The sequence below is a fragment of the Scophthalmus maximus genome, chromosome 11, assembly GCF_022379125.1.
Source record: "Scophthalmus maximus strain ysfricsl-2021 chromosome 11, ASM2237912v1, whole genome shotgun sequence".
NCBI lineage: Eukaryota > Metazoa > Chordata > Actinopteri > Pleuronectiformes > Scophthalmidae > Scophthalmus > Scophthalmus maximus.
The window spans coordinates 4,730,622-4,741,636 of NC_061525.1; the positions used below are offsets into that span (position 1 = coordinate 4,730,622).

Below are 11,015 nucleotides of genomic sequence, written 5' to 3' on the forward strand. Positions count from 1 at the left end.
GAGAAGCCACAGTATCCTCCTGTGGGGGAACTCTTTAACAGATTACATTACAGCTGGCCTTTGCCTCAAAACACTTTACTGTGTTTTCCTTGGCACAGCTTCCGCACTTTTGGGTTCAATTTGATATGTCCCAAATGTCTAATCTGGCTAAGCAGAAAGTCCCATGAATTACTTAAAGGGTCTAGAACAAAAGGTCTGGTTGGCATCACTCCTGCAACCTTTTCTGATCTTCCACTTAAGTTTGTGACCTCTCCCTCTCTTTAGCTTGTAGCTGCGCGCCACCACACTCTTCTATGGTAGCTCTAGTGGTGAAGAGAAGATTAAATGAAACTTCATTGAGTTGTAATTCTGTCAGCAAATGAAGCACTAATAGAGCAGACAGTATACATAAGAAGCAAAGCGGCCATAGGAGCATTCAAAATCGACATTTTATACAACACATTCAATGCAGCTCAAGGTAGAAATGGAAGTGAATGACACTAATAACACGTATGACGCCCTCAGTCTTCACACAACCTTTCAGTGTTATTATATTGCCATTTGTGTGTCCGTTTGTCATCAGGATTACTCGAAAAACGAATGAACTAAGGTCCAAATTTTGTGGGGATGTGTTGTGTAACCCATTCCATTTTGGAGTGGATCCGGATAAATGGGCAGATCCAGGACCTTTTCTTTCACTTTCTATAATGTGTCATTTGGCTTTGGCCAAAGTATTTACTCACTGAGCGCCCACCGAGTTGTTTTTGTTTTTGCACAGAAATTACGTAGTTATCCTGGGTTGCTTTTTTTAAGACAAAGACATTTGTCACGAATCACATGCAGTAATACAGACACAAAAAGGTTCGAACAGCCTTAGCAGTTCTCTGGATTATACCATCACTTCAGGCCGAGTTGCCAGTTTATGGCCTGTCACTAAACTGAAGTAGAAGATGAACTAGGCTTCAACACTATTGTTGGAAATAGGTCTTACAATCTTACGCCCCTTTTATACAAGAGAGACATCTTCAATTTCCTGCTCCGGTCTGCAGCTGGAGTCTATGCATCAGTACTAAACCTTTAAATCCCTTTTACACATGCTTCAAAATCACTCCGCTTTGATTAGTAATTACCTTTCGCCCCTGTCCATTTGTTGGTTTCCCCCACACAAGTGGTTGAAGTACCATATTGAAAATGACATCTATTCCTTCTCCCTGGATTGAAGTAAACAAAATCTATGAATATACAAAAAACCTTTAGAAAGATAAACACATGGACAGTACTTTGTGTGTGCGTTTCCTCTTCTATCAATTCTCTTGTTTCTACATGTGACCTTGATTATCTGGCCTCTCCACGGACTATTACAGGCCACCTAACTGATAGGCAATGGTCTACAATGGCACTTTAGGCCGGGTAGGAGTGGGCTGTTATCTGATTGGCTGCTAAACCTGGAGACGCGAAGACCTGTTCCTTACAAGACGTCTGCTCGTAAGCCAAATTGTTGACGACGCCTTTTCCTGTCTGTGCCAGACTAGTCTACCGCTCGAACACGCTGAATGTCCCCATGTCATATTTCCCAAAGTGATCGTACAGCCGTTAAGCTGAACGTTTGACTCGTTTAATGACTCCATTGTGAACAAAGTTGTCATTGTTGGATAATTGAAGTCAGTGGTGCATTTTTCCCTCACTGAGCCTCGCTGTCTTTTTTAAAAGTAGGAGCCCAGCACTTGACTGTCTCTGGTTTGTTTTCTGCTCTCGCCGTCTCCAACCACCTCTGCTCTTCTCCTCCAGACCCACACCATCTTCTCCCTGCTGGGCCTCGACCACGCCTACGTCACCAGCATCGGACGCCTCATCGGGGTGGTTTCCCTCAAAGAAGTACGAGTCTTCTTTGGAGTATTCCTACGTTGTTGTGTTTTTTTCCACATAGTTATTATGGTAGATCTTTTGGTCATGTCCTCATTAGGTTTCTAAAGGGGGTTCGTGCCACATGAACCCAATTAGTTTTTTAGTGAGCTGTTGAATCCCGGCCCAGTGGAAAAAAGGTTGTGAGTGTCGTCACTTATCGACTGGCACATTCACTGCTTTTGCCACTGTAAAATCACAGTCAGTATCATCAGGAGTGCTGTCATTGTGCTCTCTCACACACACACACACACACACACACACACACACACACGTTCAGACATTTCAATCAACACCGATTCCTCCTCCCTCTGCCTGTTATGCACTGTGACAGACAAAAGGCTGCCTCTCTTCTTCTCTCTCTTCTCTGCGGCCCTCCCTCTCCTTCCGTCCGCCCAACCTCACAAACAACTGAAAACCCCTCTCTCTTTGTGAATCGGCCACAAAGTGGTGGGAGAATTGTTGCTAAGTGCGGCGCTGCCTGCCTGTCCCTGACATTTAATTCCTATTTTTTTTCTTCTTCTTTTTCTTTTGTTCCACCAGCAGAAACAAACAAACAAAAAAAAAAACCCAGCCAAGGCAGATAAAGTGCAGCCTCTCAGTCTGTCACACAGACAGACACGCAGTTATATCATAGCCTCTCTGGTCCATATAGCAGAGCAGCGTCAAAGGGGGTTTTCTTGTGCATGATTAGGGTATATTATTTCCACAGCCTGCAGCATTCAGACGTTATTATTTTTTACTGCTGCCACAGGATCCATAGCAACCAAATCCTTCACCCTTTCAGCCAAATGACACACTTGGCCTGGCCGAGCAGAAAGCTCAATAGTGTTGTCTCACACAAAGAGCGACGAGAGATGGGATGACAGACGACGAGCTCTCAGACCGTTTCAACGTCTTCTGGAGACTGAATGTTTTTGTTTTTAACATTCTCTATTCTCTATGTTTAAAATGCAACATCAATGGTATTTCTTAATGGAGAAAAAAATGTGTGCATGTTGTGCCCCTTTGTTACCAAAAGAGAGGGATGTTGGTTGCTAAATGGAACAAATGGAATGTACAAGTCACGTTCACACATTCATACGCTGCAATTTGCCACACTTTTTCTGTCACACTCGTACGCTGCCAGATTTAGGGTAAAGTGTGATGCCCAAGGACACTTCAGCCTTCTAACTGGGGGAAGTGTGTGAGAACATAGCGAGGATCGAGAGAGTCTAACCTGTTAATGTAACTAGTAAATGCCGACGTTTGTCTCAAACACAGGCAGGAATCGGACCCTTAGTTGGCTTGGTCTCAGCCACTACTAAATCTCCTTTAATGACATGTCAGTGTGAACATTTCCAAAAGGCAGACTGCGGTTTGTGCCGAGGCAGAGGCAGGTCTGTTTTATTCCCTCATATTGCTGCCGTGTGTAGGCGGCAACCGGGAGCTGCAGAGATTAATGAACGTGCAGTCATTTCCGCCTCTCCTTCCTCTGCTCTCGTTCGTGTTTCATTAAACAGCAGCAAAGGTCACTGTCACTTTGACCTCACTTTCCCCAACAGACCACCACACATAAGAGACTCCAGTTTGAAATAGAACGGCTGAGTGAATCAGACTGTAATCTCCTGACATTATCTTTACACTGTAGAGCAAGGCCTGTGCCGTGTCAGGGTTAGCAGTTCCATCTCCACTGGGGCCACCGACGTCAAAACTATATGCAGCAGAGGATGATAAGCCTCTGTCAATAGACCTTAGCACCATAAACAATCAACACGTTTTTCTTGAGAAATTCAATTTTTCTACAGTGCAAAATACAGGCGACACACCTCTGGAGAGTGGAACATGTCTAAATCCAGATCAGGGCACCAATCTGTCAAGGATAAGGTTGGGTTTTTAAAAGCAAACATTCCGTGTGGATGTGGGTGAGTTGATGGCACTCGGAGTGTGTCTTGTCTTGTGAATCAATGTGGTGTTTGTGTCCCGTTTGAACCCCGGAGGTTTGGGATGCTCTCGACTCCTAATGCCGGATGGTAGCGCGACACTTTGGCAAAAAAGCAGGGATACACATACCCATGAGTCTCTGCAGAAGGCAGCACATGAAGTACACTTCACCACTTTTCAATTTTATTAGGGCCCGAGCTCCAATGACAAAGTCAGAGAGAGGACCTATTGTAATTGAGTGAATTATTATTATTATTATTCTGCAAATGAATCGCTAATTTTAGGCACTTAACGCGTGCCGACGTGCCGGATAATTTGCACACCCATCTGAAAGGGTGAAATTGTTATAAATTTGATATTTTAGAGGTCTCGGGCATGGGCATGTCTAATTTAGAATTCAATTTTTAACAAAAATGGAAATAATCCATTGGTGTTTTGCAAAAACTGATAAATCCCCCCCCCCCCCCCCCCCCCCATATATATATATATATATATATATATATATATGTGTATTTTTTCCATTTTAAGATGGCCTACATTCCTGTATAACCATGACCTAATGTTTTAGCATTTTGTTTGTGAGCAGAAATAACTTTTTTGGGCTGTGAGTTGCAGTTTGTGAAGACATGAAAAGCAGCTCCATTGGAGCACAACCTGCGTCAGTGCCTGGACTTTGTTGCTCCTTGCCCTAACCGGCTTGTCTTTCCTCATCCAGCTGCGCAAGGCCATCGAGGGCTCTGTGACGGTGAAGGGCGTGAAGGTGCGTCCTCCTCTGGCCAGCTTCCGGGACAGTGGCACGAGCAGCAGTGAGAACGAGGCCACCGAGCTCCACAAGCTGTGGGACCGCCACAAGAGCATGTCGCTGCCCCGCGTGAACACGCCCTCCGAGTCCGACGAGAAATCCCAGTGAGGGGAAAACCGAGGAGGAGGAGGAGGAGGAAGAAGAGCAGGTGGAGGAAGAGGAGGAGGAGGAGGAGTGAGGCATTAAGGTCTTTAATCCCCCAAAGCCTCAAACATGCAAAAAAAAAAAAAATCCTCAGGTCTTAAGATCAATATTTAATTCTGGAAAGAGTTCTACTGCTACACCAGCCTCCTCAACTCGTCTCCTCCTCTCCCTCTCTCCCTCTTCACGGACCACACACTACTTACTCCTGGAGCCTTGCACTGACCAAGCCAGACGCTCCACAGGAAGGGGGGGGGGGGGGGGGCGACACCTCCACCTCCACCTGTGCCCTGTATCCAGTTTCCCCTTGGGAACCTACAGCCGATCGAATGTGGATGACGGAGGGGGGGCCAAGACGTATGTTGGTGGAATCCGACAAGGGACTGGGAATGGGCTCAAATCTTTAAAAAAGGGATTTTTTTTTTTTAATGTTAGTGTATCGTTAGAGGTTGAGATCAAAGAGTGGAGCTGCAAGTGATCTTCCGAATGAGTCTTCCACTTGAGCAGAGAAATTCGGCCATGACGACGAGGAAGAAACGTGTTTGTGTCGACTGAGTGTGATTGTGTGAACTGAGAGAATGTGTGCGTACATTACCAAGGAGGTAGCAAACGACTATTTCTGATGCGACTCTGTTATCGCCTTTAGAACACATTGAAGTCTGCTTGAATAATTTAATTCCTGCTCTGGGTTTTAACGTCTGTGTGAAATCACCCTGCAGTTTGACCCACTGTGAAGCATTGGACTCGTATGGGGGCAGATGCCTTAGTTTTTCTGTATTTTCCCAGTTTCCATTTGTCCCGTTTCCCTCGTCTCCTCGGTCCTAATGGTCCGGCTGTGAACACAATGTGAGGGCAGACGTGACTGTTGGCGGTGGCGGAAGGACCTGCAGCCTTTTTCATACTGCGCACGCTGCTCTCATGCTCTAGCTACGGCCTTGTGTAACACGGACACGTGGAAACGCACACAAACATCACTGTGGCGACACGCGCTCCGAGTGGAGGTTTCTGCTTATCTATATATAGCTCTTAATAACCGTTCCAGAGAGCGTTGGGGGCGGTTGGAGAGAGCAGGAAGCGAGCGAGGGAGGGAGGAAGAGTGGGGAGCAAATGGATGGCTGAGAGAATGAAGACATCATTGCCTAACCAGTTGCTCCGGGCCCCGCTCATCAATCTGCCTTTGATCGCCGCCTCCTTCAGAGACGCGCCCCTTCCCCAGCAACGGCCCGGCGCCGCAGTCGACTCCGGCCTCGCCGTGAGCGCCACGAGCCGACGACACGCGAGCAGAGTCCGATTGATTAATGCCGAGGGACAGTAAAGGAAATCCATAAGTGACCAATAGCTAGTACTCAGAAATGGAGTTCTAACCTTCTAATTGCTTCAGTAAACTTGGGCTGCAACTAACGATTATGTTCACTATTGATTAATCTGTCGATTATTTTCACTAACTATTAGTCGATTAGTTGTTTGGTCCATAAAATGGTGAAAAAATGTCAATCGGTTTTCCCATACCCCAAGATGATGTTTTGTTTTGTCCACACACAAAAGAAATTCAGTTTACTGTCATAGAGGAGCAAAGAACATATGCACATTTAAGAAGCCGTAATCTGAGAGTTTTGACCCTTTTCCCCATAAAAATCTACTCAAAAAAGTTGGCGATTAATTTAGTAATCGATTACTAATCGATTAAGTGTTGCAGCTCTGCAGTAAACTAGCACTCCAGCGAACTCGCCGAGCGTGGATGACGCTATTCATTTCCCGATGGCAGCATGGTTTCTGATTCAGGAAGCAGTCCCACATGACAGATGAGTACTGTGTATTTAAAAATTCATGTCGGCCATAGTGCAGAAAAAATCCCTGATTTGTTTCCCCCGTCCTCCGTCCCGGGTCTCGGCAAATTGACCTCCCAAATACTGTTTGTCTTTTTAAACACGCTCCTTTTTTCTTTTCTTTTTTTATTTAATTCAACGTTTGTTTTTTGGACCAGGCGAGGACGCCCTCTACGTGCCGCAGACTTAGTTCTTCCGTCCGTCAGCCTTAAACACTCCCCTCACGACCAGCTCCACTGGCGTTTTTCAGCGTGCGAGGCATTGCATGTTTGTTTTTTCCTTTCGGTGGCGTCCTGTCCTGCTCCGCGCCAGTGAACGTAAAACACACTCAGTAGGATCGCATGGCTCTGCATGAGAGAGTGCATGTGGATTTGTTCAATGTGATTTCAAATGTACCAAAAACATAAGCTTGACAGGACTGAATACTGGACGAACGGATGAAGTTGTCATACGTCTGCCATCTTGTGCCTGTATGTTGTCATGCATCTCAACACTGTCTTATTTTATACTTAAAGCGTCCAATTATTTTTGCTCTGATTGGCATCTTCCTCTCAACCAATGAGCTTTATGAATTAAAATGGGGACGGGGTTTTGGGGGGATTAGCAAAGTGATACTTACAGATTAATATATTTAACATCATTCCTGTAATATAAAATCATAATTTAATGTCTTAATCAATCTCAAATTGTTGACTCTTTTCTTTTTCTGAAAAAAGATTTTGGGGCTTGTTATACGATGTTTTGTTGTGTATTTCGTTTCACATTTGATCATTTTTAATGTTGATTTTAATGCTGTAATATTTGTTGTTGGATTGTATTATGTTTTTCGTTGCTTGACATGCTGTCTGAAACATTTCTGCTAGGACACGTCTTTGTAAAGTGCAAATAACACTAACAGGGTGAAGGCTCACGTTGGCCGTCTGATGGGGAAAAGCAAAAAGAAAAGTAATTGTGAAGTCGGGGGGGGGGGTTGAATGTTAGCGAGGTTCATTCCACAAGTGCCTGCACCGGCTCCTCTTCATCATCAGCAGGAATGAGTGTCCACACACACGCCCGTACAGGCCTGGAAGCAGGGGGACTGATATGTCAGCGCAACGTGCAATTCTCACCATGGCAACCTGTTGTCATTGTCTCATGCTCGTCGCCCCCCCCCCCTTTTCACACTGACCGAGATCCACTCACCTGATTGGGTTCTGTTCATTTGTTTGTGCTTCTCATCGATTTTCCTTGTGCAGCCTTCCCCATCCCCCCCTGCAGACTTTACAGAATCGTCCCATTTCATTGGCTCCCTGACAGATGTAGACTGAGGCAGATACATATTTATTAGTCTGTATTAATCCCTAGGAGGAGGTTTTTGTTTTTAACGCTTTGTATCGAAGATCTACTTGTTGTTAATCAATTTGTGCAATAACGGCCATTCATCTCACTTTGTAACCCAGTTTTGATCGATGATGTGAATGCGAGATAACCTTATTTTTATAAAGAAACCCGAAAAGTGTAAAAAAGATGATGTACAGTATACAAGGACTACCGACGCTCACGCGGGAGCTTGAGTGTGATAAAGTGACGCTTGCGATCAGAGGAAAGGTTTCCCACAAGCCTCAGTAAAAAAAAAAAAAAAAAAAAGCCATAATCTCACGAGTCGGCATTAAAGTATTCAGGATGCCGTTTGCTCCTTTAGGTGCCGAGTTCGAGTAGAAAAATATGGCTTTGACTCCTCAGTTTGGCTTTTGGGAAACCTTCTCCGTGAGGCTCTCTGGTGAGTCGTGCTGCGTGGACTGCAGCTGGCGCTCGAGTACAAGAACCCCTGGAGCACTGATGCCGAGTCGAGTCTTATCATGCTCCCCTCTGTCCTCGGCTCCAGCCTGTGGGACTTGGATAAGACCCCATCCTCACATCAGCTGCCGAGGGTTATCCGCTCCCTGGGGCTCTTATAGGGACTGTACACTGGTACTTACTGGAGGCCTCCAGAGGGCCAAAGTAGACAGAGCTGAACAAAATCAAGAGGTATTTTTCACACGGAAAAAAAAATGAAACATTGTTTTGTATATCAGGGATGAATAAATACGATTTTAACAAACGAGTGGAGGTTACTTTTTCCTCGGATTGTGTGTTTGTCTGCAGCTGTGCAACACCTCTGTTTTTGTCTCCAGCTCATGCTCCCCGGGAGGAGACACACACAGTGGCACCACAATAATGTTCCGATTAGTTAGTTAATCCCAAATCTTCTCACAGCAGTGAGAGTCAAAAGGCTTCATACAAGGATTGATCCTCCTAACCCTGCAGTTTGATTGGATAAGAGCTCCTTCATAAATACCCTCCACTGCGGTAGTCATCTGTATACACTAAAATGTAACCTTGTCCAATCCACTGCTCAGGTGTATTTGTTACTGTTGGAAAACACATTTCTGGACAAAGCCTGTTTCTTTACTCTGTCAATATACATATTTATATATCAACCATATAGAAAAAAAAGAGATTTTGTTAGTAAAACAAACAAAAGAACATTCCGTTTGTTAATGTCCCCTCATGTTATAATTACATTTCAATCGCCTTAAATCACCCAGTGTGTAATTTCTGTACTTTTCTGGCGACATCTGGTGGTAAAGTTGCAAACTGCCACCCACCGAGCATCCGACAGGGGACACTTTTTGGTGGCGCACCGCTAATTCCATTTCCGGTTTCCTGCAGCGCTGGAAATTCAACGCGAATGCGACGTATTCTGGAACTTTTTCTGCAACTGTATTTAATGCTGCGTTCCATTACACCTCGGAACTCGGACCCCGGAAGTCGGGGTGGTGATTTCTTTTCCGACCTCCCGATTCGCAGTGGAGCCTGAACGCAGCACAACATGATGTAGCAAACATGGATGTCGGATCCCCCTAATGTTACTATATTCAACTCATTCAAAGTTGATGAAAAGACATTTAGTTGCAGGTGATTATACATACAGTATATAACACACAATTATGGACAATATATTCAATTTCTGTGAATACTTTCTTGTAAAAATTACACACTGTAAGCTTTATGTTAATTTCTTGAATTAAAAATGTAATTCTCCACATGCAATAAAATGACACAGCCACATGCTTACAGTGAAATGCATTTGTTCTCTTCAGCACCAGCAGTAAATGGCAGTCTGCTGTATGACATTATTGATCACTTACACGTGTTACATGTATGTAAAGATGCAAAGAAACGGCGCCAGCAGAACGTGCCCTACCTATCTAGCCCAGATAGATAGATAGGATACAAATGGCAAAACCACGTTTGCAAATTTCATACAATTCAAGACGGTTGTAATATTTCAGAGCTGCTTGTGTGATGGTAGATGGTCCTGTGCATTGGCTACATGCAGCAGGATGCCTGAGTATTTAATTCCCTGGAACTATGTACTGAGGTGTGATTTTTTTTTTGTTCTTTCAGGCACTTCCATAATTGCATTTAAGTGGATACGTCAGAGCTTTCAGAAACATCCGTTTTCCCAGTTGCGGAGCTCAGAAACTGGTGATCACGGTAACTCCCGCAGCAGCAGCAGCGGGTTCAAGTGGTGCCGACATGCACTCGGATGATGACTGCAGAAAGTTAGGAAGTGTCACATGTCCTTCAGCGCATCCAGCCACGAATCAGGAAACCCAACAACTAACAGCCTGCGGGTTTGCTCCTTCCAGGAAAAAGTGTGAGTTGGTTTTGATTCCCCACAATGCTCTTCTCTGGAAATAGCTCACGGTGCAGTGGGTCTGTCAACATGTAATGTCCTGAACATTGTAAAACATGAAAAGTCACAATATAATGACATTAGGAAAGCGGAGCACTTTGGTTCAAGCAGCGCTACTGTAAACTCAACATGATGAAACCGGACTGATCCTGCTCGCGTGTCCCTGGTGGGAGAGAGGACTGCAACCGTTGGCTCGGTAATGTGAACTGCAACCACTCATTTGTGACTGTGTCTGCTTCTTTGCCCTTCTGGCGCTTCCTCATTCTCAGTATGCAAACACACACACACACACACACTTTGTAACACAGAGACAGAAAAGTTGAGAAGGAGTTGGAACAAACAAAAAAAAAAAAGACTGCCTGCACTGCTGCAGTTGCTCATCTGTATTATGATGAATGAGGTTATATGCACTTTAGTGGCATCACTCCATGAATATTAAAATAAAGGTTACTGCCTCCCAGTTACTGCGACAGTGTGAGAAGTGCTTGTCGCACTTGGAGACTGATGGAGGGACTAGTAGGTAAGAGAGGTGCGGACTGGAGACGTGTGTGTGTGTGTGTGTGTGTGTGTGTGTGTGTGTGTGTGTGTGTGTGTGTGTGTGTGTGTGTGTGTGTGTGTGTGTGTGTGTGTGTGTGTGTGTGTGTGTGTGTGTGTGTGTGTGTGTGTGTGTGTGTGTGTGTGTGTGTGTGTGTGTTTGTGTGTGTGTGAGAGATTGTCGGTC

At 44.9% G+C, this 11,015-nt stretch overlaps 1 protein-coding gene across 9 annotated transcripts in view; it reads left to right on the forward strand.

Moving 5' to 3' along the window:
• clcn2c (chloride channel 2c) overlaps positions 1-8,653 on the forward strand; it is a 126,512-nt gene extending 117,859 nt beyond the window's left edge. For all 9 annotated transcript variants that reach the window (XM_035622382.2, XM_035622380.2, XM_035622386.2 and 6 more), the window contains 2 exons: positions 1,768-1,854; positions 4,520-8,653. In XM_035622382.2, coding sequence (XP_035478275.1) covers positions 1,768-1,854; positions 4,520-4,714 — 282 coding nt within the window. In that variant the 3' untranslated portion in view covers positions 4,715-8,653. The remainder of the gene's footprint in view (positions 1-1,767; positions 1,855-4,519) is intronic.
• Positions 8,654-11,015: the final 2,362 nt, after the last annotated feature.